We start from the raw sequence: 23636 nt of genomic DNA, 5'->3' as shown, positions 1-23636 counted from the left end.
TGAATGCAGTGTAGATGGTGGTTCCCGATGCACTGAGCAGTGCTTGGTGGTGTTGGATAATATTCCCTGAGATGGGGTGACCACTTAAGGAAAACAGAAGCATATCAGCTTTCCTCATAACTGTTACAGTCATAGGCTTTTTTTTACTAGGCTATTAGATGCACCAGAACAATTTGGAAGCTCCTGTAGGCTGAATTAAGGATGGCCATGTCTGGCTTTTCTGGATACTCTGCCTTGATTTGATTTTTACTTGACATTTCTCATTTATCACATCTCTTTATTTAATATCAGTGTTTGAAGGGCTGGAATAGGTTTCTGGTGGTTCTTTAATATAATCTTCCCCAGGAAAGCCTCCCTAGTCCCAGTCTCATTTAACAAAGCAAATCATTTACTTACGATCGTCCCCTCTGCACATGGAATAAATGTTGCAAAGAGAAATCCCTTGCTTGTGTGCCTGTTTGGATTTACTTTCATGCTCTGTTGGGGTAAATTGTATTTGATTTTACCTTGAGTTTGGACACGCTCCTGGTTGGCAGGAAAGTCGTGCTGGATAAATGTGCTGGGGACAGCTCTCTTGATGCCAGTGCTGAGGGTTAGTGCAGCTGCAGGCTGGGCTTGGGAATTGCCTGAGCCTGCAATGAAATGAAAGGGAAGTTGCATCCATACCCAGGGTGATGGGGATGGTTTTCTGTATCCCTGTGGGAGCTGACTGAAATAATATACAGGCAAGAAAGTTCTTCCTTGGAAATGCCAGGATATGTAGACATCTCTTATCCATAAGGTACTGGTGGGCTTTACTGAGATCCCTCTGAGCTATCTTTAATGAGAAGGATATTTAACTTTGGAGTACTTCAGATGCCAAGGGAGGCCTGAAGGCTCTGAAGAGTAGAGTGCCCTCGGGGCACGTTGGTTGAGTGGCTGATGGGAAAAATACACAGTTGTCCCCAAAACAAAAAATATCTCTCTCCAAAGATGTGAGGAAACCAGGATGACTTTTGTGTCTGCACATTATTCTCACCAGCAGTTCTGTTTTACCTCTCACCAGAAAACCACAGATCATCTCAGCTATTTGTTTCTAATAGGCAAGGCTGCTCTTGAGGCATTAGTTGGTGAGTTTAGGGGCTGCATTTTCTTCTTGGTTTATGACACATTTCCAAGAATTACATGCATTTTATGGGGCTTAAAACATTTGTTAATGAAAGAGGAAAAGAGAGAGAGCTGAGATACAATTCAACAAGACAAAATTATACTTTTAGTGGAGTCATTTGTAATTTTAGAGTCTGAAAGGAAGAAGAAAATGTGGTGTCTTTGACTGGTGAGAGCCTGACTGGAACTGAGATTAGTTGCTCTAAACTAGCAGGAGCTGTTTCCAGAATGGGTTTGATGGAGCTCACTGCAAGACTGGATGATCTCAGTGCTGTTCCAGTGGTTGGGAGCAGAAGGCAAGTCTGGGGCACGCAGTATATCTGCCTTTGCAGCTTGGGAAATTGGGTTAATAGCAATCTTTTGGCATTAGTTGTTCTCAGACTAGCGTATAAACTGCTGGTGGACATTAAGGTCATGGACAAGCTCCTGTAGCTGATGTGTGCATTGCTGTGAGGCTCAGCATGTTGGAGGAGCTGTTCTGGGTGTGCTGGTCCAGGGGAAATGCAAAGAGCTGAGGCTGGTCTTTGGTCACAGCTCTGGACACTTGCAGATCTGGGCTGCTGACACAGGTAAAACCACTTCTCGCACCTATGCTAAGCCAGCAACTGCGCAATTCAGCACTAGGCTCTGATGGTGTAACCCACCACCTGGGACAGATGATAAAGACCTTCCCCAGAGGCTCTGTGCTGAGTGAGACATGTCCTGGAGTGGTGACACACGTGTGTTGGCAGGATGTGTGTCCCAGAGCAGTGGCAAAAACATGATGGCAGGACGTGTGTCCCAGTGACCAGAGCTGGAGAGAGGTGTTTGCTGTTCTCTCTGTCCTGCTGACTCAGTGCCTGATGAAGTCACTCAATACTTTATCTAGGGCAGCTTTGCCAAGCGGGTGAGCTCCTTGGGTGAAACACACCATGTGAGCCCAGTATTGCTAAACACGCTGCTGGTTGTTTAGATGGAGTATCCTAGGAGTTGTTCCCTTACTCCTTACCTCATTCCACGCTGATGCAGTCACTGCGTGGGGAGGAGCTCAGTTTACTCATTGGAGTAACAGTGCTAGGACGATTTTTCATGGTGATTTTACAGATTGAGCTAATTTTTACACAGTAAGAGCTCCACAAAGCCCTCAACAAAAAGGGTAGGGGTTTGGTTACACACTCTGGGCGCCAGTCTGACTGTCCCAGGGGATGTAACTGTAATGGATGTTGCTCCCGGGCAGTGGATACGTCTTGGTCTCTGCCGGTTTCAGAGCTGTGGTGGGGCTGAGATGCAGAATGGAGTCTGTGGTGGGGTATGAGTTTAGCATATCCCTGATAACCACTGATAACTGGATTTACCAACCTTCAGCCCAGGGTAGAGAAGTCAACGTCATTCCTGCACATTTCCAAGGCCTTTGATACATAATCTGTGCTCCAAACATAAATAGAGTAATTGATGTGGTAAATGCTTGTAGCAGGTTCCAGAGCTTTTTCACTGAAGAGAAGTGGATCTCTCATGTCTTTTATTCCTCATCTACCTCTCCCAGACACGGGGTGAGCTGCACCCCTTAACCCTGCTCAGGATCACTGCAGCCTCACTCCAAGTAAGGCTTAGTCTGTAAGGAGAAGATAATGTCTTCTCTTGGATCAGCACACTCTAGCTGGAGAAAGCAGATGTGCTTTTGGGCAGCATGCCTTTCAAAAGCAGCAGCTTTCAGCTAAATCTCACTTGGTCCAGTAAAAGATTTACCTTTCCTTACAAACCTCACATTGCTCATATCCTCAAACACTGGTGTTTCTTTTCAAGTCAGGGAACAGAAGGTTGTTTTCTTGCCTGCTTTCCCCCACTTGAGCATCTATTTCCCAGCAAGAGGGATTGCTGTCATGTTGCTGCAGTATTGTGGTCCTGGGATCCTGCTGCTGGATGTGGCCAGGAGGGCTCTGGTGAGCTCAGTCTGCTGGGGAGAAATGAAATCTCCCCATGCACTCTGTGCCAGCCAGGGCTGACGCTGCCCCTGGGAAGGTGCTCCCTTGAGCTGGCTGACAATAACCAGACCCAGTTAAAGCAGGGCTGTTTTTTCCATCACTGCAAGCCTGGATGTGGGATTCATTGGAAAAGCTGCCGTTGATGTGGCTTTGCCAGGTGTGCTCTTGGCAGAGATGCGGGAGCTTGTTCCCAGGACCCTTGGTGGCTTCTGCTTTCTTTCTTTCCGATAAAGTCACGGACCTCCATCACGTAGCAGCAGCCAGGAGTAAAGCAGGCAGCCCCAGAGCAGGCCAGCGATGCTGTGCACGATCCCTGTCCCTGCGCAGACGTGCGCAGCTGGTGCTGCCTGCGATCCTGCCCTGTGGGGACGGCGAGCGTGGCACGTCTGGTCGATCAGTGCCTGCTCTCCCCTCTCCAGAGCTGGAGCTTCATCCTGCCTCTCCCCTTTCCATCTCTTCTTATTCCTGTTGTGCTTCCACTTGTTCTTCTCCCCATTTTTAGGACTGCTCTTCTACCACATATGTGGTTTGCTGCTCCTTCCTATAGGATGTGAGTCAGTCGTGATCTGCATTTAGTCCCCTTTGCAAGGGCTGGCTGGCTGCACTTATGCGTAGCTTATTGCTCCGACAGGAATTCACTTACAGGAGCCATGTAATCCCACGGGTACAGGGCTGGGTGGAGGCTTAGGAAACCTGAACCTTGCTGCCATCTGCCCTGGCAGGCTGCTGGTCACCGGGTAAGTCTCTTCCCCTTTCTGTATCTCAGATTTCCCCATCTGTACAAGGGACAATGCCACTTCCCTCTTTTGTAAAATGATTAACAACTATGGATGGAAAAAGGCAATTAAGAAGCCATGTGTTGTTAGGACTTGGATTCTGCTTTACATTGTGGAAAGGTTTTAATTTCTTCCCTTTCTGCATGAGTGTTTTTGTTGTGTTCTGGACTGAAAAATGGAATAAGAAAAGGGAGAGGGGGGAGTTTTGGAAAAGACAGCACCAAGGCCAGGAAATATGTATGGCAAAGCAGAAATTAGGGCAAAGGGTATTTTGTTTTGATGCATATTAATGTAGATTTAAAAGCAATTAATTGAAAAAGGAGGAATTAACACGTTTGAAATGCCTTTTTAATGATGCATTGAAGCCAGCAGCGTACATGCCAAATTTCACACTGGCTGCCCGTTCCAGAGCCCAATTTACAGTGAACTCCTGGAAGACAGGCTGTGGGATGGAAAGGCTCTTGGCTAGCCTGCTAACTCCTGCCCCGGCCTCAGGCTGGCAGGGCACCGAGGACAGCCGAAAGGCCTTTTGGGAGCCCTGCTTCCTCCTCGCAGCGCCGGCTGGGCCTTGGCAGTGCTGGGCCCTGGTCACTGCTCCATCCCTTGCCGAATGTTCTAGGAGAGAGGAGTGGGAGATGGGGGTCTCTGGCAGCAGGGTTTGCCCTGGTACAGGGCAGAGGGGCAGTGCCACAGCTCCCAGCACAGATAGCTGGGCTGGCTGGTAAATCACCAGTCGCGTTTCTTCTCCGTGGCTTTGTTATGGGAACATTGATCTGTTGCTGGGATTAACCTCTCAGAGTTTCCAGTGGGTTGGTCTCGCAGTTATTAATGAAACTGGCTGGAACTTGTGTTGACCTTGGCAAAGGCCCCAGTTGGCTTGGAGGTAACTGGCAAAAGCATAATCTCTAATTGAGTAATCCAGGGCTGGGGGAGGGGAGCAGAGGGGGTGGACAGGCAGCAGTGCTTTGAACTGGGAGAGCTCAGAGCTCCAACGGGATGCGTGGGAGTGGAGGGCTCAGAACGGCACTGAGCACAGCGGCCGCCGAGGGAATTAGCAAGCAAAAGCGAGGCGGCATCTCAGATCCGGCACCCCAGGCTCCCTCTTGTAGAAAACAGCCCAGAATTCCAGCACCTCCCCGTGATTTATTGCTGTGGAACAATAGCACAGAGGGGCTGGAGAATGGAACGAGCTGTGAGCGTCGGCCGTCCCTGGACGCGTGTCCTCCTGTAGCCTCTTGTGTTTGCAGTGTGGGTCACACTGGGCTCTCCCTTCCCCACTGGGGGTTGTTTTTCACTTGGGAAAAAGAGTTCTGGGCTTGTTTCTTGGGCTTTTGGTGATCGTCTGCAAGCAGGGACCCAGCAATAGCTGGGCTGTCTTCCCTGGCCGTGCACCTCTGCCATGGGAGAGGGAGGTGCTTACTTGGCCAACTGTGGCCGTGCCCAAATCTTTTGGGGAAGGGGTGCCTGTCAGCCAGCACTGCAGGACACCCAGGCAGAGGGATCCTGAGGAGCTGCAGTAGCACTGATGGACAGGGGACACACCCATGCTGCCAGCATCCTGTTGCTCCCTCCCAGTGAGACCTCTGCCAGTGTGCGGCTTGACCAACCCTGTGGAAGACGAAATGCCTCAAACATGTTGCCATGAAAAGAATAATTCTTGCCCCCAGGACTGCAGGTTGTTCGATGCAAAGCCTGCACACGCTGCGTGGTTCCCAACTGCTTCTTGGAGGAGCAGACTTCAGTGGAAATGGCTCTAACCTCAGGTCTGAGCAATGAAATGAAACCATTTTAGTGGGTACAAACACACCTACCTCTTTCCTGCTTTTGTCCTCCTTCCCCTGCAGAGAATGGCAGTTCTTGTTAACTCTCTGTGCAGCCATGACTGGGAGGCAGCTGGGCTCTCCCTGAGAAACTGAGCCAGTGGAGTTGAGTGCCCATCAGGAGCGAGTGGAGTAGGGTTGTCAAGTCCAGGAGCTGTAGGAGGATCCTCCTCCAGTGTGTTCGACGTCCACCCATCTGCCGTGGGCTTGCTCTTGCTGTCAACTTGTGCCTGATAAAAATCTGTTTGCAAGAAATGGTTCGGTGGGGTAGGGAATTTACGTTAGGGCAGCAATGATTCAAAGCTATTTCTGGGAAGATGAGGGAGATGTTGGCATTCTCTGTCATTCCAAACATATTTAAAAGCTGAAATATTTGCATTGTTCACGTTGTCACAGCGCAAACACTTCTGGCTGGATTTCTCACACCCCCTGCTTTCCTCCCTGCTCTGAAGAGTGTATTGGCCCCTGCTCACCTGCGTGTGAACACACACCTTTAGGAGTGTGTGCCTGCCATATGCAAGCAGAGTGGATCTCCTGCCATGCCCAGCAGTCCATTCCATTGCCCGCTGTGCAGTGGCTGTGCCAGGGTGGCTGTGAGGGGTTGTCAGCAGCCCGTGCTGTGCACCAGCGTGGGACGGGAAGCCAAGGGAACAAACAGCCCGAGGAGTGTTGTATCTGGAGTCTCTGTCCCGTGCACGGGCTCATGCTGGTTGCATTTGAAAAACAGATGCTTTTGGGCGTTGCATAGTCCTTGTGAGATGTTCGGCTCCTCCAGCCAGCCCTTTTTGCAAGACAACTAGTTTTATTCCATTTCTCACCTGAAGTTCCTATGGCCAAAGAACTGAAGTATGGCCTGAGAGACTTGGATATGTCAGAGAAAGCCCTCATGGGCTGCGGAAACATTTCAGAGGCAGCATGTAAAAACCCTTGACCCTTCCCCAAGCCACCTGCAGCCTGGCTCTTCCCTGCCCTGGCTGCTCCAGCCTGTGCTGGTCCCTAAGCTACAGACAGCAGGGCTGAGCCTCAGTGCAGCTGGAAAATGAACAGGAGAACTGACAGTGCCTCAAGCACAGGTTGTTTCGCACTTCTTCGGCTCATTTGTGGTGATCGACATCCAAAACAACCTTTTAAATTGCCTTTCAAGCCACAGCAGTGGTGAAGGGCGATGTGATAAGGCTGACTGCTTCTCGGGAGCCTGCTTCATCATTTACATAATTGGACTTTTCTCTTCCACTCTGTCAATATTACAAGGCTCGCGCAGTGCGACATCTCACCTGATCTGCTGGAGGGAAAGAAAGTCCCTTGACTTTGTGTGCCTCACCCCTGTAATTGGAAGAAATATTGCCAGCTCTTTCTGCTTGCAACAGGGCAGCCTGGTGAGCTGGGTGTGCTGTGTGGGTTCAGGGAGACTTTTCTTCTCCATCTCTGAAGTGTTTATACATGTTTTACTATGTATAAACTATACATAGTTTATACATCTGTTTTATCTTCCATAGCAAGGATTCTAATGTGCCCTGTTATGTCCTGGACATGCAGGAGAGAGCAGAGCTAGTTTGCTACTTTGTCAGTCCTCAAGTGGGATTTAAGAAATAGGGTTGGTATGGCAGGAACTGGTACTAGTCTCCTCTGCATTGCTCCAGAGCACGGGTAAGGTGCGGGGTGAGGAGGGCAGTGCCAGCCACCGCCGCTGCGTGTGCTCAACCCATTTAGTACACTTGTATGAAAAAAGAACCCCCTCACCTGGAATAAAGTTCTAGGGAAGAATTCAGTCCTGCTACTAACAGGGATGTCCTGGCTGTTTTCTTCTCCTGCTGCAATTTCAGCCTTATCCGGTTTTCTTCTCTTCCCCTGATTGTCTAGGAAGGGGTGTGGGTACTGCTGGACATCTTGCAGATGAGCTCGGCTACCCTCCTTCTTCAGCAACTGTGCACACCCCTTCTCTCCAAGGGTCTTCCTGGGGAGGGCAAGAGGTTTGGTGGGAGCAGCTCAGGCATCTTCTCCATGAACATACAGCACTGAGCACATTTTTGGTGCTGTACTTTTCCATGGTTAGGAAATGCAGCCTGTCTACTGTTCTGACTCACACAAGGAGAGCCAGTGAGTTGTGACACCCATCAGATTGATCCTGGGTGCCGTGTTTTGAGGAGGAGGCTATTTCATGCTAATACCTTCCTTCCCAGTGTGAGGTGGAAGCCTTGGAGGAGATGCAACAGCAATCGATGGTGTTTGCCTGCTGCTGCTGGAGGGGATGGAGTGGGGGAGTGATTTCAGAGATGGATTTGGCAGAGATGAGTTGCTGCTCTTTGTGCCTGTGGTGATGGAGCTGTAATAACATATTGAACATGGCAACAGCCCTTGCTAAAGCTCTGTGACTTCACGTTCGTGCTTCGTGGAGCCTCATCTCTTAACAACACCCTTAGCATCGATAACAAGAGAGGAGCTGTCGAGTGCCAAAGGGCCTAGTTAAAATCACTCGCTAAAAACCTCCTTTCTTTTTGGACCCAAACTTGCTTTTTAAACAGAAAAACTCTTTGGCTGTGTTTTAGGCAGAGAACATTCAGAGGGTTTTTTGGCTCTGCAGCTTCGTGCTGCATGGGGGAGCCGGGGGGCGATGGACGCTGGTGTGTGTCAGGAATGCTGGCTGTGTGCTCGGCAAGCGGAGAGGGGTTGTTTTAGGACAAGCTGACAGGCCCTTGGCTTGTTCTGCTGCTCTCGAAAAATGTAATTCTAATTCTTGGCACCTTTTTCCAGGAGGATAAAGAGCGAGAGCGCAGTGGAGCCTGTTCCCTCTGCCCTTGGAAATGGGCTTTTACCCAGCAGCAGAGCTGGCTCAGGGTGGGAGCAATGTGCTCTCTCCTACCCCCAGTTTGGTGGATCATAAGCAGAAATTAGTGGGGGAGAAGTAGCATGGGGTTAAATGACCTGAACCACCTCCTCACAGTCTTGACCTCGATCTGGTTACTCTTTGGTCATCTCAGCTCTCTGACAGAGTATCTTCTGCAGGTGCCAGCATTCCGCCCGGGTTCTGCTCACCTTCATCCTGGCCGAGGGCTGGCAGTCTCTTTAACCCTGTACCTTTTCCTGTGAGAAAACTGTTCTGTGGTGCTCTGTCCTCTGGCAGTGCCAAGCAGCAGAGGAGGAGATGGGCCATGGGTGTGGGGTTTCCCAGTCCTCTGCTGCAACCCAAGGGGTTCTCCCCGAGCTGCAGAGCCCACAGGATCCTGCTCCAGCACATGCCTGCTAACCCCTGTATCCCTGCCTGTGCCTGCACAGTAACGCTTCCTTGGCTTGCCTTCAAGCAGCCTGCTCTGGTCACTACCCAAACAGGGTCTGATTTCTTTCCTCCCTGTGCTGTTCCCTGAGGAGCAGCAGTGATCGTTTCTGCCTTCTGATCTCCACTTTGGATGCTGTCATTCCTGTGGCTGCTTAAGAAAGAACCATTGCCTGGTGCAGGTCAAGCTGTCCCACGTGGTTACGTGACCAAACCAAGCACAGGCTTTTATTTCAGGTTGGTTTTCAGGTCTGTGCTATTTTATCTTGTGCCAGCCATCTCAGGTATGATGTAGAGCACATTGCCTGTAGCAGTTAATGTGTTTCTGCCTCAGCAGCAGAGAGAGAGTGGCAGATGTAAACACAGGAATGTTACAGTCTTTCAAACACTAAAAACTCCCAAAGAATAGGTGGGTGTGTGTATATAAGTATATGCAGTGCATTATATTAATGGAGAGAGATTTGTAAACTCATGCATTCATGAATGTGTATATACTTTTTTATAGGTTTTTAAGTAATTGATAAGCCTACATTTTTATATATATATACACATATATATGCTGCCTCGTATACTTGTAAGCTGTGTTTTTTCAAAGGCTTCTTCTAGCCTCGCTCAGTGATCCTGCCTTCAGCAGACACAAGGAGAAGGGCTCCAGTCTCAAGCAAAGCTAAATATTGATTTGAGTCAATCTGGGTGCACTTGGAGACATCACTAGTGTTCATGAATGCAGCATAATCGCTGATTGGAGTGGGGAAATTTCATCATAAAGGCCCCAAAAGGGAGGTTTATTATTGCTTTCTTCCAAATGCCTGAATTTTATTAGCTTCAGTCATTCTTGGCAGGGCAGTGGAATGGGATTTTATAGTTAGCAAAGGAAAAGTAAACACAGTAATCATTTCACAGCCCTGTGCCTGCCAAACCAAGATGGAAATTCCAGCCTTGGTGGGAAGCTGCTGCTTTACTAACAGATAATAACAAATTCACTGTGGGCTTATTCTTGGTATGAGAGTTGAGATGTTCAGGTTTTTCTGTAACACCCTGATCTGGGGAGGCAGAGGTGCTTCGTGCTTTTCTGCAGGAACAGCCTGGGCAGAGGTTTGTGGTTTGAGTAACTCCCACAGCCATTCACAGGTAGAAATGGTGTTTCTGCTCTGAGCCTTTGGGAGCTGCTCTATCCCACGCTCTTGTCAGTATTTGGTTTTTCCTTGGTCAGTCTTGCTCTGGTTGCAGAGCTGAGCGATGCTCGAGGAGTGACACGTTTGAGACGCCACAATGGTCCCTGCGCTCTTTGACCATCTCTACCTGCTGAATGGGGGGAGGGATATCATGGAAAAAAAAATTCTCCATCTAAATCCAAAACTCTCATGAAAGGCTTGTTTTGCATGGTTTCCTGGGCTTGTTGAGGGCTTGGCTGCCAGCTCGGATCTGGACTCACGCCCGCCTGCGTTTCCTGGTGCTGGGGGACGTTACTTCCTCCCACCTTCCTGCCCTGCCAGCGTCGGGATGGTGGTGGGGATGGCCTGCCTGCCACAGGATGCGGCCTCCTGATGGAAAAGCAGGCAGAGCAGTGAAGGAAATGGCTACTCAAACAAGCGGCGAATGTCGAGGCAGCCCCTTCCACGTGTCTGCACAATTATTAGAACAATAAACCACTGAGCGCAGCCGGCGGCGGGCTCTGATGGATGGTGCAGCTGACGGCTGCTGTGCACCACCCGTGCTCCCTGTCAGCACAGATCCTGCCAGGGTGGAGGGCCTTGATCCGTGCTACACCACCTCTTCCACGGCACCGAGATGGAAGTTGGTGCAAGCAGCTGGGGCCGTGTCCCCCATCCCCACCTGTGTGTGTCCCAAGGTGCTGCTTGTGGGGAGTTTGGGACAGTGGCCAGTGGATGTATTTTGTGTGGCCATGGGGGCTGTCAGGTTCCTGGTGGATTCCTTGGGCAGTGGAGGGGCAGGCAGAGCATCGTCCCTATCGTGCCCCTCATGGTTTTTAGAGATGAGAGGTATTTGATGTCCAGCTTCATATACTTGAGAGCACAGCCAGGATGAATCTGTACATAGGTGACCTGGAGCAAGGAAGTGGTGACATGCAGCTGGTGAGAGGAGCTCGGTGGATTGCTGTAGGAGCAGGTGTTTCAGTTTTTTGAACTGACACAGTTGGAAGAGGAGCTGCTGGGAGTGAGCAGGGGTTTGGTGCTGGGACTGTCACCCCATGCCCAATGTGCTGGGAGTCCCCAGCATAGTTGTTGTCCCCAGGGGAGTTGTTGGTGATCCTGGCTTGGTGCATGGAAGAGGAGGTTTGAGTTCGTCCCACAGTGCACCTCAGCCACTGCTCAAACCATTTTATGTCTTGTTTGCATTTCCTTTCTCCGTCAGTCTGTCTCCTCCTTGGTGGGCAGCTTGGTCCCCAGGATTTGGGTAAAATAATTTTCAGTGATGGTTTTGAAGGGGGAGGAGGAGCTGCCTTTAAGTGTATCTCACTGGTGGCAGTGGTTAAAAAGAGCTGTCTTCAGTCATTCCCTTCCCTCTCCTAAATTTGATGCCCTTTCAAACCAAATTCCCAATATTGATGCTATGTGCCATCTTGATTAACTCCCAGACAAATCCCTGCTTCACAGTGCTGCCCTATGTGTATCCCGCTGGGATGTGCATGGCTGAGGAGTCCCTGCTCCTTCTCGGCCTCCTGCCTCCTCCCTGGCAATAGGAGGAAATTTAAATGTTTCTGAAGAGCAACATTTCCATTTCAAAAGCTGTTCGTTCAAGTGCGTCTGGAGTGGGATTTCTCTCCCCCACTCCTCTCTGAATGGGAGCTTTAGAAGTCTCATTTCCTCTGCTTGATAACACCAGGCTGAGAAGGGCTTTTGTCTTTTCATTTCCCCTCAATTTTTTATTTTTAAATCAGTGAGGTTTGGAGAAGCTGCTGTGGTGGATTTTCCCTCCCCCGTGTTTGTCCGTGTGCTGGAGGATGCACCTGGCATCACCCAGTGAATGAGCTGGAGCTTCCTGGGGAACAGCCCCAAGCTGAGCAGGCACCCACCTGGGAGCACCCTGCCAGTTGCTCCTGGAAGCAGAGGAGGAGGTTTGCTGGCATGCTTATGCCACCCTGTCCTTTCCAGCTGTCTGAGCGGGGGCTTACATGCCCCAGCACCCCTGGACAGCATTGGGTGTCTTGGTGCTGAGCCTGGCTTAGGATCTGGCCCCATGTTTCGAACACATGGCACTGTAGTGGCTTTAATCCTGCTGACTGGTTGCCTGCCTGCTTTTTGTCTGACATAGCTTTTCCAGTTGGTGTGAAATTATATATTTTTAATGGGATGCTCAGAGGAGGGCATATATAAGGGGATGCAGTTGCCTGGCTGCCACTTCTGCAGGACTGATGAGTGTGGATGCAGGTGCTGTCCCAGCAGTGTGTGATGGCAGTTGTGCTGGTCACTGGAATATTTCACTGCTATAAAAAGGGATATTTCTCTGCAGAAGCCTTTTTTACAAAACTCTGGCATGCTTTTCATGTGGCATCTAGGGCTGGAGGGCTTTCTACCTGCTCGAGGGCCAGCAGGGATTTGGCACAGACTGTTCCAACATCCTCTGTCGGAGGAAACATGCCTCCTGGGATTAACATAGACCTTGATGCTACATCCCTGCCTGGTTGATGTGCTGGAAAGACTTGGAATTTGCTTTGTTGCATGTGCCAGTTGGAAGAGGATGAGTGATATTGCCAAAAATAAAAAATTAAAATGTTGGGAAGCTAAAGTTTTCAAAGGCACAGAGTGAGTGTTCTGTTCCCTTGAGGTTTGTTGGGTTGGCTGACAAGATGCTTTCCAGGTTGCTGGAGGAGGTTTAGGGATTGTGCCTGCACCCCCAGGCAGGGGACCCCTTCTGCCTCTCTGGGGGTCTCCCTAAAGAAACTCCCTGAGCAGCAGGCACAGAGAGAAATACAAAACCAGGAGAGAGGGACAGTCACGTGAGGCCATGTCACCACATCCCATGTTTCCAAGTCCATGGTGATTATTCAGAGGTTCCTGTGAAGGCTGCCCAAAGTTGGCCAGCTCTGGGGAATGTGAGGGAGGTTTGAGCCTCAGCAACAGGCGGCTTTGCCGGGAGGAGCAGCATCTGGCTCTGCTGTGTTACCTTTAAAATGCGGTTCTCCAGCCAGGGGTGCTCACCCTGCTGCCTGGCCGAGCGCCAAATTGGGCAATTAAAAATTTGCCTCCCTGCCTTGGCGTTCCTTGTAATCAGAAGCGTTTTTCACAGTTGGTTCCTTTTTAGAGACATCAAACAAGCGCTCCCCTCCCGCTTCCTTTGTGTGTTGTTTATGTGCCTCCCAGGCGTTTAGGTGAGTTTGTGGCAGCCCCCTCCTCTTGGCCTCCCGGATCTTAGTCACCCAGGTCGTGGTTTTGAATTTCCCGGTGCAGGATTTTGATGTGCTCTTGAGCCTGGTGCCTTTTTCATGCCTCCCCAGCACTGCAGTTTCGTGGTTGTTTCCCATTGCCACAAGCCAGTGCTGTTCCCCACGGGAGCTGTTTTGCCTTCTCAAACCGAGACACCAGTGCTTTCCTCCTGGCTCCAGCTGAGGGTGAGCCTGGTCCCTGCCACAGCACAGAAGGCTGTGGGCAGGACATGCCTGACAGGGACTGTCCTCCTGCACTGGGGTGGGCAGAGGGGAGGCTGTGGGGGGCTCCTGTGCCTGCGTCTTTTCCCGGTTGGGGGAAGCTCTGCTCGTTTAAACACATGGGTTTGAGTTTGTGAATAGGAGGTGGGGATTTAGGGTTGAAGCGCTGTGCTAGGGGACAGTGATACTCTTGGCAGCACATTGTTGGGTGCTACAGCAGCACTGGTGATGATCTGGGTGGCTGCTGGGTGAACAAGTTATTGAGAGAACATTAAAGTTTCAGGTGGAAGAGTAGAAGAGCTTGCTGCTCTATGGGCTACTCTGACAACCTAAATTTGTCCTCCCCTTTTTTGCTGGAAGCAGCAGAACCCACCCTCTTTGAGTTACATGCCCCTCTCTTCAGTGCCTGAGACAGACTCTGTATTGTGCCGAGCGGGTCTCTGGTTGCTTTACTCCATCCTTATCCTTTGGTGGGCGGTCTCAGGCTTTACCTTCTGTCCCAACCATGGCTCCTGCATTTATTCATCTCTATTTTAGGGCATTTGCTGTTGGCCTGGAATGCTCCACACATGCCATTATGTTCCTTCCAGCTCAGCCCTTTCCTTTCCTTTGCAGAAGTACGGGCAGAGTGCAGTATCTATCTTGGAGCGTCCCAGGACCCCACTCCTCTTGCTTGCTCGATTCCAAGTCTTTCCCTAGGCAAGCACCAAGATGAGATTTTTATTAATATTCTTTTCTTTTGCCTTGGACACTTTTTCAGCGTTAACAAATGCGAATCGCTGGCAGAGAGTCTTACCAGATGTATCAACTGTGCTGAAGATGCTCAAAGAAAAGGTTCCCAGAATCTTTCTGGATGTTGCAGAAAGGCATATTTTCCTGTAAACTTGTTCTTGGAAGCTGCAGAGTTGTTTTGGCTGAAATTCACTATTTTAAAAAAAAAAAGGGCAAAAAAAAAAGCCTAAAAAAGCCTGAAGGTGATGTTCAGCATGGAAAATTTCAGTCCAGACAGTTAAGGTTTGAACAAACTTAGGATCAACTGAAAGTGCAGGGATGCAGAATAGGCAGCATTGGGGGATTCTTAATGAGAGGTGGAGCAATTAGCTCCTCGTTATAATGACTACATGGGTAGGTGAGAATTCATCACTCCTTCAAGTCAGTAGGGAACATTTGCATTCAATGCAATTATTATCCACTAATGGGGAAACGCAGGAAGGGAATGAAAGGCACAGCATCCATTTGTCGGTGTAATGCCTTCGGCTTCAGTGGGAGTTTGCCTGAGTAAGTATTTCCGGAATTGACCCCTTATTCCCGGCTGCCTCTGAGTCCATAAGCTGAATCTGCTGGTGCTTCTGTAGAATTCTGCAATCCTGAGATCCAGAGGCAGCATCTGCTCAGTATAACACCGTGGAATGGCTCTTTTGAGCACAAGCAAGTTTTGTGAGACCAGATACAAGGCTTTGGGTAGTGCATTGAACTGAGACACTCGCTGGCGAGGTTTTACCACCCTCGTAAATCTGGCAGGGGGAGGGGGGGGCGGGGAGGGAGGGTCAGCATTTGGTACTGGTTTTGCAATTAAATTGCTTCAAGCTGTTGAAACATTGGGGAAGTTTTTTGACCTACTTTCGTGCAAGCTTAGAAATTGTTGGGATTTTTTTTGCTCTGTCTGCATGGAATTCAGCTGGATTACAGGGGAAAGGAATTTCGTGGGCCTTCTCGTAAAGTCAGATTTATTTAAAAAAAGGAATTAAGTTTAAAAAACCCCAGCTTTGTCTTCAGACAGCTCCTTGGTCTCCAGCTTCTTGAATTCCCATGAGAGCACGTACTGGGCTGCATCCAGTGAAAGTGATCCCTGTTTTGCTCCTCCCCCAGTGCCTGCACGTGCCATGGAGCGTGGGGACAGAGGAGGGAGGTGGGTGATGCCTCGATCCCACACCTGGCATCCCTCAGGAGCAGTGATTGGCCTTGCTTGGGAACACCCATGTTCTCATGGCTGGTGAACGGCTCCACAGGTGCTTCCCAGAGCAGACACATGTCTACATCCCGCTTGGGCAGCCCTCCCAGCACACGGGGATGCAGCCCAGCAAGAGCCCAGCAGTATTTAAGAATTAAAACCTCGTTTGAAGGGCTGGGCTGCTGAAAGAGTCATTAGCAGAGCAGATGGCCGCGAACAAAAGAGTTGCAGTAACTCGATGTACTTTTTCACTGCTCGGGCTCCCTGACTTCGTACTTGTGCGTCTCCTCGGGGAGACAACACGTTATTTTTCAGCCCCATTTTCCTCCTGTCAGTGCTGTCATCCTGGGGCTGCTGATACGTCAGAATGTGGTGGACACTTTTCCAGTTAAAAAAAAAAGATTCCTTTGGTTTGTATTTGGCCCATTTAAAAGTTTTATATGTCTGTTTTTACCTTAAAACCTGATGGATGGAGGTGTGGGGTGTTGACTTTCCTGCTCGGCTCTTGTCCCAGGGAGTGTGGGAAAGCCCCGGGGCTCATTGCCTGCTCAGAGTGTGATGCTGCTCATCCGTGGGCTCCTGAACAGGGAGGATGAGCTGCTGGCTCTGCCATGTGGCACAGTCTCACACGGATGGGGGTTTGGGAGGGGTGTTGGTTGGTGGAATGCTGGGATGTTCACTGGCTCAGTGCTGCTGTGAGAGGCTCTAGTGACAGATGTGTACCCCTCTGAGGGAGCCCACTAATCACAAATTCATATAGGTTTTTTGGGAATTAATTTGAGCACAAATTGAGCAGCCCCAGCCTATCCTGCCTGCTTTGGCAATCTTCTCCAACCCATGAGGACACGAGATGTGCGAGTGGGCAGGAGTTGGAGATAACACCTCTTAATCCCTCCTGGTGCTCCAGCAGGAAACTGCTGCTGCTGGCTGATAATTAGAAAGTGAACAGACTGTGGAAGAGATGATGTTGGCATCCCTAAATCTCTGTCCTGGGCTTGGGGGAACATCACTAATGATCTGGATTAGAAAGGCAGGGAGAGACCTGGACTTCCTGAAGATGATATGTAGGGCAAACACTGTGTGCCGTGCAGGAGATCCTGAGGGTTGTCCCAGGCAAGTGGCTCTGTTCTCTTGGTATGCACTGAGGGGGTGTGGAGGCTGGAAAGCTCCACTGCGGAGTTTTGAAGAGGCAGCTGGTGCAGTCAAGGGATCAGCAAGGTCAAAATGCATTTTGCAGCAAGAGTTAGGTGTGGATGGAGCAGAGCTCCTGATCTGCCATCTCCTGAAGGTGGGAAGCAGCTGAGAAAAATGACCCTTCCCAGAGGCTGGGCTGCATCCAGCTGTAGGTGCTGAGCTGAAACATGGCACAGATGCTCTTCTCCATCCCGGCAACTCCCATGAGCTCCCTGGGGGTATCATGAGGTGGGTCAGCAATGCAAAATAAGCAGGTGGCAGTGGTTTGGGGCACTGTGTCCTGGGACAGGGTTGGGGTTCCCACTGTATTTTTTCTTGTGGACTCAGTTGCTGGTGTATCTGAAGGCAGAGATATCAAATTTACCAAGGCATCAACAGGCAGTTGTCTTATCCTTTTCCTTTCCCCTCTTTCTCCCGTGTTTTTAAAGTCACTGCCTAATAGCTTGTAGCAGGCTTGCTCTGTTATCTATGTTGGCAATTTTTATCCCTAAGCATGCAGAAGAAACCCACCCCAAAGCCTGCCCTTGCTCTTTGACAGCCTCCTCAGTGATAATTGTTTTCTTCAGTGCCAGCACCTCCTCTTGCTGCGGGGAGGTTTATGCAGCCTCTGTCCCCCACACACCCACCCTTGTTATCATATAAATCACAAAACAAGGCCAGGGATAAACAGGAGCTGCAGTAGCTGTTAGCCGTGTGTAAAAACAAATCACATGGAAACAGTATAATTACTGAGAAAATATCAACTTGAGTAATGCGGTAATTGTTTTCTTCCCTCCAGCAGATTTATTCCAGCTCTCCCAGCTCTTGCTGGTTTGGAAGTCTGTGACTTCACGTTAATAAGAAGAATTTCACGTTTCACACTGCACTTGTTCAGAGCCCGGGTATGACACCGTCTGGAGCAGGGGAATATATTTTGAGCCATTTCTTGAGAGCAGTAGGAAACAGAGCACTAGTTGAAATACCTCTGACAGTTGGAGTCTGCCCCAGGCTCTGGGTGGATTCTGGTCTTTGCAAACCTCTTTTCAATCCATTTTTGTGATTTAGAAGAAGGGCGACTTCATGCCTTGCATAAATCTGGGAGCTCTGCTTCTTGGACATCATTGCATGGGCAAGATTTTTTTTTTTTTGCCTTCAGTTTTGGTTTTTCCTTCCTCTTGTTGCTTGTCATTCCCTTGATTTAGAGAGGTGCTTGTGACATGACAGTGCCCAGTTATGTGAGGGACACTGCCTCTCTCTTTTGATATAATCATGTCCTAATACCAGATGATGATGATCATGTTGTTTAGGCTGTGACTTGCAGCTATTTCTCTTACTTAGCTTTGCTGCTCTTTTGCTTCATATTCTGCAATGTAAAAAGATAAAAATGTATCAGGAACCAGGTTTCAAAGGGGTTTTGTGCCAAGTAAAAGTTTCAAAATGCCCTGTCTTGCGTATTGGCAGAGATGTGAGAGTATCATTTGTTTCATGTGCACAGAGAGGAACCTTTCTCTCCTACATTTTTGGCAGGTAGCTTGCTTTCCTTTAGAAAAACCTACCCACCTACAAGCCACTGCCACTTCCTCTTCCTGTACCTTAATCTGAATGAGATTTTATGAACACTTAATTTATCTTCTGCTTCTTGTGGTTGTCCTGCTCCTCTTGACTTGAAAAAAAAAAAACAAAACCACAAAACCCCCCCAGTTGTGGAGAACACAAACCCTTTCTACTGCAGCAGACTGACCATTTTTGATGTCTAATGCTGTGAAAGTATAACAATATGGGATCTGCTCTTTGGAATTCTCCAGAAAGCTTTGATGCTCTTCTTCTAGTTTCTCTTCTGGGTGGATGCTGGATACAACCAGCTTAGCTTTCCAGTGCCTTTGTGCTCATGGGGCTGGATGAGCCCCAGACAAGGCAGCGAGGACGATGTTTTTGGGTGTTCCTTTGCTTTCTGTCCCTTGATGGCAGCAGTGGGAAGAGCATTGGTGCCTTGAGGCTGCATCCAACAGTGGTTCCCTTCTTGATGTTTTGATGTCTCCTCCAACTAGAGCAGGTTTTAGCAGGAGAGAGAAGGAGGAAGGTGCCAGTGAACAATGCTGGTGTCCTGGGACATGGCCACTTTGTTGGGAACCATCCTCTTTTGTCTCCCCTTGTTCCAGCTGTGCTGTGGATGATGTTGTCCATCCCTTATGGAGGGAAACAGGGCAGAGCCCATCTGAGCACAGCCCCAGCAGACCGGGACTGCCTTCGAAGCCAGCTCCCTGTGGCTCTACTGGGCTGTGGGTGCAGCCTCCCAGGAGAGAGCTCACCATGCTTCATGCTGACTAGGGCAGGAGCAGGAGGGAGGCCGCCCTGCCTGGTTCTGCTTCACAGTAAGCACATGCTGTTGAGATGCCGAACGGCGCCAAGGTGGCATCTGCACGCTCGCCACATTCGGCATGAGCTGCCACACGGCCAGTGAGCAACCCAGGGCCATCATCCATGTGCTTTGTTGGATGGGGGTCCACGAGCCACCATCCAAGCTCGTTTGTGGCACCCTTGCCCCGCAGGAGAACCAGCCTGGGCAGAGGGTCAGCCCTGGCCACTCGCCAGTGACTGTGTCAGCGCAGAGGGGAGGACGCTCAGCACCACTTGGAGCAGAACAATGTTGGCTTTGTACAGGGCTGCTGTAATGAAGGTAGCAAAGTTGTGTGAACTTCTTCCCTTGTTTGCCTCCTCCCATCCCTCCCCTCCTCCCTACAGCAGCTGCAACGTGCTGGCTGCCCAGCCTGGCAGCGGTTTATGGTTACAAACGGAGCCACCACTCCTCTTCCTCCTCCTCCTCCTCCTCCAGGAAAAGAAATCCATCCGCTCGCTAAGCAAATGAATAGATAAACTTTTAATTAAGGTGTTGGATGGCTGCCAGAGAGGAGCGTCCCGGGTCAGGGTAGGCTGATGGTTTGCTGTGATCCCCCCATCTCTGTGGCCGGTGGCTATTAAACAGCTTCTTCATCCCAGGTGCATTCATCCATGGTGGGCAGACTCATCCAGGCATGCAGCTTGTGTTGGCAGGAGATGGGTTCCTTCACTTGGAGTTGGAGAGGTGAAGGGAGGTGTGCAGGAGGGATGGCGTGGCTCTGGGATGCTCCTGGGATACCAACTTGCTGGGCTCAGCGAAGTCGTTGCATTGCTGGGGGCGAAGCTGAATGTTTCGGTGCGTTTTCCCTCCAGACCATGGCCAGTAGAGCTGCTCCTTGTCGTGGCCATGGAGGTTTTGCTGATCTCTCCAGTCTCTGACTTGAAGGCTCTTTTTGACCTGAGAGCCTCTTCCCCTGGAATTTGCAAAAAGTTGTCAGTTCAGTCTATTTTTATCTTGACTCGCCTGTGCCCTTTCTCTCCATTTCCGGATGGATGCGTTTAACATCCAACAACTGGAGCACCCCCAGAGTTTAACAAGAGATGGAGGAGGGCTTCCATGAAGGAGCTGGAAGCCCTCTTTCCTCCCAGGGGCTGCCCTCATAGCCCCTTCTCCATCTCTGTGGTTAATGCTGCTCTTATCTCACAGCTGTGGCTGTGTCCGAGGAGGATGTGTCTGTGATGCCTCATTCTTATGGAGAAGATGTAGCCCTGAGCCCTATGAAGGGACAATGTTGTTGAGAGCTTCTGAATATGGATGTGTTTATTGATCCTGTAGGAATGCAGGTAGTACTCAAGGTGGTGGGAGCCTCTGAGGCTCTGGCAGGAGGAAGAGCTGCTGTCACATCCCTGGGAGAGTAACCTGGTGCTCTGTGGAGATGCTGGAGGTTGTGGAGGTGACGTGATCTGACAGCTGGTACTCCCTAGTCTGGAAGGTTTTTTGAGGATTTCGTGTATCTCAGAAGGCTGGGAATGGGCCAGGGAGCTGTGGCAGGATAAGAGAAGGATCCAGAGTCTCCTGGGAGAGAGATGACCTGGTTGTTTTATGCTCCCCAGGATCGCGGCCTGCCTGGCAAACTGGAGCCTGTGTCGCCTGTGAGCCCTGCTCACCCTGACGCTGAGCTGGACCTGCTGCCGGCCCGGCTGTCCAAGGAGGAGCTCATCCAGAACATGGACCGTGTGGACCGTGAGATCACCATGGTGGAGCAGCAGATCTCCAAGCTGAAGAAGAAGCAGGTAAGAGGCTGTAGTCTGCAGGGGAGCACACGTCCTTGGTTCTGTGTGCCACCTTATGCCCTGTCCTTGCCCATGCATGTCCACAGAGGGGAAGTGGCAGTGCCAGTGCACCAGGATCATCTGTATCCCTGCTCCCTGTTGTGACATGGGAGGTCACTGCTGTGCCAGCAATCTGGAGCTGGTAGTTGCAAGATGAGGGAGGGAGCTTTGGAAATCCAGCCTGTGGGCTCTTTGCCTGTCAGAGAACCTTAAAGGGAGAAAAATATGTCCTTGATGACTTGCCCATGAGCATGCAAGTGGTCAGCAGCAGAGCTGGAAGCACAGACTGGGTTCCCCGAGTTGTCTGAACAGCCCAGCATAGCACAAGGTCTTTTCTTTTTCCTTTCCAGCAATTGTCTCTCCCCAGTGCTGTTGCTGGCAGTGTTCAGGACTGGGCTGTTTAAAACATTGCTGTGACATCCTAATGGCCCTTCGTGTGTACCCAGGCCCCATCTTTGGGGCTTTCCAGCTCTGCAGCCATGAGCAGCGTCTGGTCCAGCTCCAGTCTGGGCTGTGCCTGAGCCAGGGATTTGAACTTTCTGGTTGCTGCTTTACCCCTGCACAGGAGCACTCCCCACCAGAAGGATGGGCCTCTTGGTGTTGGCTTGTACACAATTACCATAAACCCATTAAGAGATTAATATGACAAAACCTTTGGGGACGTCTGTGAAAAAACCCACAGACTTAAAGGCTTTCTCTTCTTTAAGCAAATCACTTCTCTACCTCTCTCTTTCTAGTTTTATTTTCTTTGCTTGGGGCCAGTTTCTGAACCTCCCTGATGACTGCTAATCCCAAACTGCCTGAAAGGAACCACCTTTCCCAAGGGGTGTGCAATAGGAATTTGGGAATGGAGCAAAACCTCTACTTGGGCTGTTGGATAAAGCTCCTGGAGGATGAGCATGCAGTTGACCTTCCCCAACAGTTCTGTGTTTTCCCATACCAAACACTGTTCCTTTCTGTCCTGTAAGACAAAGCAGGATGTTTTGGTTTTGCTTTCAAACAGTATGGTTTAATTAATGCAAAAGACCCTTTTTTATTATGTGTTGCTTTATATCTGCAGTGGCATCAGAGTGCTTAGGGAGAGGGAACCAAGAGTGGGCAGACACAGCTGTGCTGGGGGTGTGAGGAAGCAGCCCTGTCTGGCAGCTCACAGAGCCCAAAGGAACATCTGGAGCGATGGAAACCACAGAGGTTCCTCTTGCTGGTTTTGGTGGGAGCTGGGTGAAGGCAGCCCTTCTCCTCTCGCTCCTAGGAGGCTCAGACAAAATGCTGGTGTCCTCTCCCACTTGGCAGTCCAGCTGCTGGTCCGTTTTTAACTCACATTTGAGGAAGGAGGTGCAAACCATGGTTATTTCCTACTGTGGAGAAAGGCTTCCCGAGTGGGATACGTGCCCAGCATGGCAGTGAAGGTCCCTTTCATGGCAGTGGGAAGGACTGACAACTCCAGTGATCCACTGCCTGACTTTTCAGGGATGCTGAGGAGCTGCTGCTGACGCTGACGGAGCATATGCTCCCTACCGTTAAAATCAAGCTGCCCTGCCGTAAGGAAATGTTTTTTTATTGTTGGCTGCTTGGTAACTTTACTTCTTCCCTGTGAACAAATTTTATGATTCTTCTTCCCCACAAAAATGCTCTGTTAAGTGGAGAGGAAGGTGAAAGTGGCTGTTGGCAGTAAAAGAGTCCCCTCCCCTCCTTTGTTATTTTCATTTTTTTCTTTTTTGGCACATGGGGTAAAGTCATTTGGTAGCAAATCTGACCCCCCCAATATGGCCTCCTTTCCCCTCTGGCTGGAGCCTTCCCCATCCTGGTCCTCCAGCAGAGCTGGCACATCTGGGAAGAAGTGTTTTTGGAGCGGGAGGTCCTGTCTGAGATGGGAACGTTTTGTCCATCTGTGCATCTGAGCTGTCGGCACAGGGGGACGAGCAAGGGAAAGCAATCAGCCTGGAACAGATACTGCTCCTGCAGGAATGGTTGTGGAGCAGGGGAGAAATTGTATGCAGCCGGAATATCCTAATGCTTTCCCCCTCTGTCTTTGGGAGGCCTTCTCAGGGTAATTAAATACATTTGTATGGAAAGGTTGTACAAAAAAATTCCAACCGACCCCAAACCACCATCTTCCTCTTTTTGGTTGTTCCAGAAATGGCAGGGAAGGCTCTGCCTGGACTTTGCAAGAAGCAAATGTCTTCAGCAAGCTGAGAAACCTTCCCCAAACCCTGCACACCCCTGGCAAGAGGCCACCTCTGTCAGCCATCCCCCGCTCATTCATGCACCATATGTGCTTAAATCTCTCGCTGAGTCCTCTCTCCCCCTCTTCCTGACAGGGAAGGATAATCCTTATGCATTTATTCCTGGCAGCAGTACCGGGGATCTGAAGGAGAAATAAACTGCTGGGCTGTTCTCTGCAGTGGCGCCTGAGCCTCCTTGGGCGCCGAGCTCAGCAAAGGGCTCTCTGGGAGAACAACACTCCCACCTGGTGATGGAGGTGGAGCCGTCTGGGTAGAAGAGCTCCAGGGTTTCCCCTTCCATCTTGCTTCTGGCTGAGTTTCCTCTGTTCTCCCCTTGTCTCTTGGAAAGTGGTTTTCAGAGATGCCCTGTGTCTGGAAGCCTCTCCATTCCCTGGGCAGACAAAGCATCCCAGTACCCAGGGGATGGCAGCTGGGTGCATGTGGAACAACCCTGGCTTCATCAGGCAGGTGCCTCCAGCACAGGAGCCGCTAGGTGCGGGGATGGGGTCTTCCTGAGATGCCACCCACATTCCT

The 23636-nt window shown here is 50.2% G+C and overlaps 2 protein-coding genes across 15 annotated transcripts in view; one reads left to right on the top strand and one right to left on the bottom strand.

The window, feature by feature from the left end:
* The window catches only part of NCOR2 (nuclear receptor corepressor 2), a 238542-nt gene that overhangs the window by 95889 nt on the left and 119017 nt on the right, over nucleotides 1-23636 (top strand). For all 12 annotated transcript variants that reach the window (XM_051785667.1, XM_051785666.1, XM_051785665.1 and 9 more), the window contains one exon: nucleotides 20659-20838. In XM_051785667.1, the coding sequence (XP_051641627.1) occupies nucleotides 20659-20838 (180 nt within the window). The remainder of the gene's footprint in view (nucleotides 1-20658; nucleotides 20839-23636) is intronic.
* Nucleotides 502-8199, bottom strand: LOC127470311 (uncharacterized). 3 transcript variants are annotated; one of them, XM_051785687.1, is made up of 5 exons: nucleotides 7872-8199; nucleotides 7444-7657; nucleotides 6177-7026; nucleotides 5695-5944; nucleotides 502-5491 (listed from the first exon to the last, which is right to left on the bottom strand). In XM_051785687.1, the coding sequence occupies exons 3-5, from the start codon at nucleotides 6604-6606 to the stop codon at nucleotides 5137-5139; spliced, it is 1035 nt and encodes a 344-aa protein (XP_051641647.1). In that variant the 5' UTR covers nucleotides 6607-7026; nucleotides 7444-7657; nucleotides 7872-8199; the 3' UTR covers nucleotides 502-5136. The 3 variants fall into 3 exon arrangements, 1 of the variants encoding a protein (XP_051641647.1); XR_007904261.1 differs by lacking the exon at nucleotides 6177-7026 and having other exon boundaries at nucleotides 502-4498; XR_007904260.1 differs by lacking the exon at nucleotides 6177-7026 and having other exon boundaries at nucleotides 502-5944.

The sequence above is a fragment of the Manacus candei genome, unplaced genomic scaffold (assembly GCF_025592945.1).
Source record: "Manacus candei isolate 608988 ecotype Guabito, Panama unplaced genomic scaffold, ASM2559294v1 h1tg000020l, whole genome shotgun sequence".
Classification (NCBI taxonomy): domain Eukaryota; kingdom Metazoa; phylum Chordata; class Aves; order Passeriformes; family Pipridae; genus Manacus; species Manacus candei.
The sequence above is the reverse complement of the archived record's forward strand: the minus strand, read 5'-3'. Positions and strand labels throughout refer to the sequence as shown.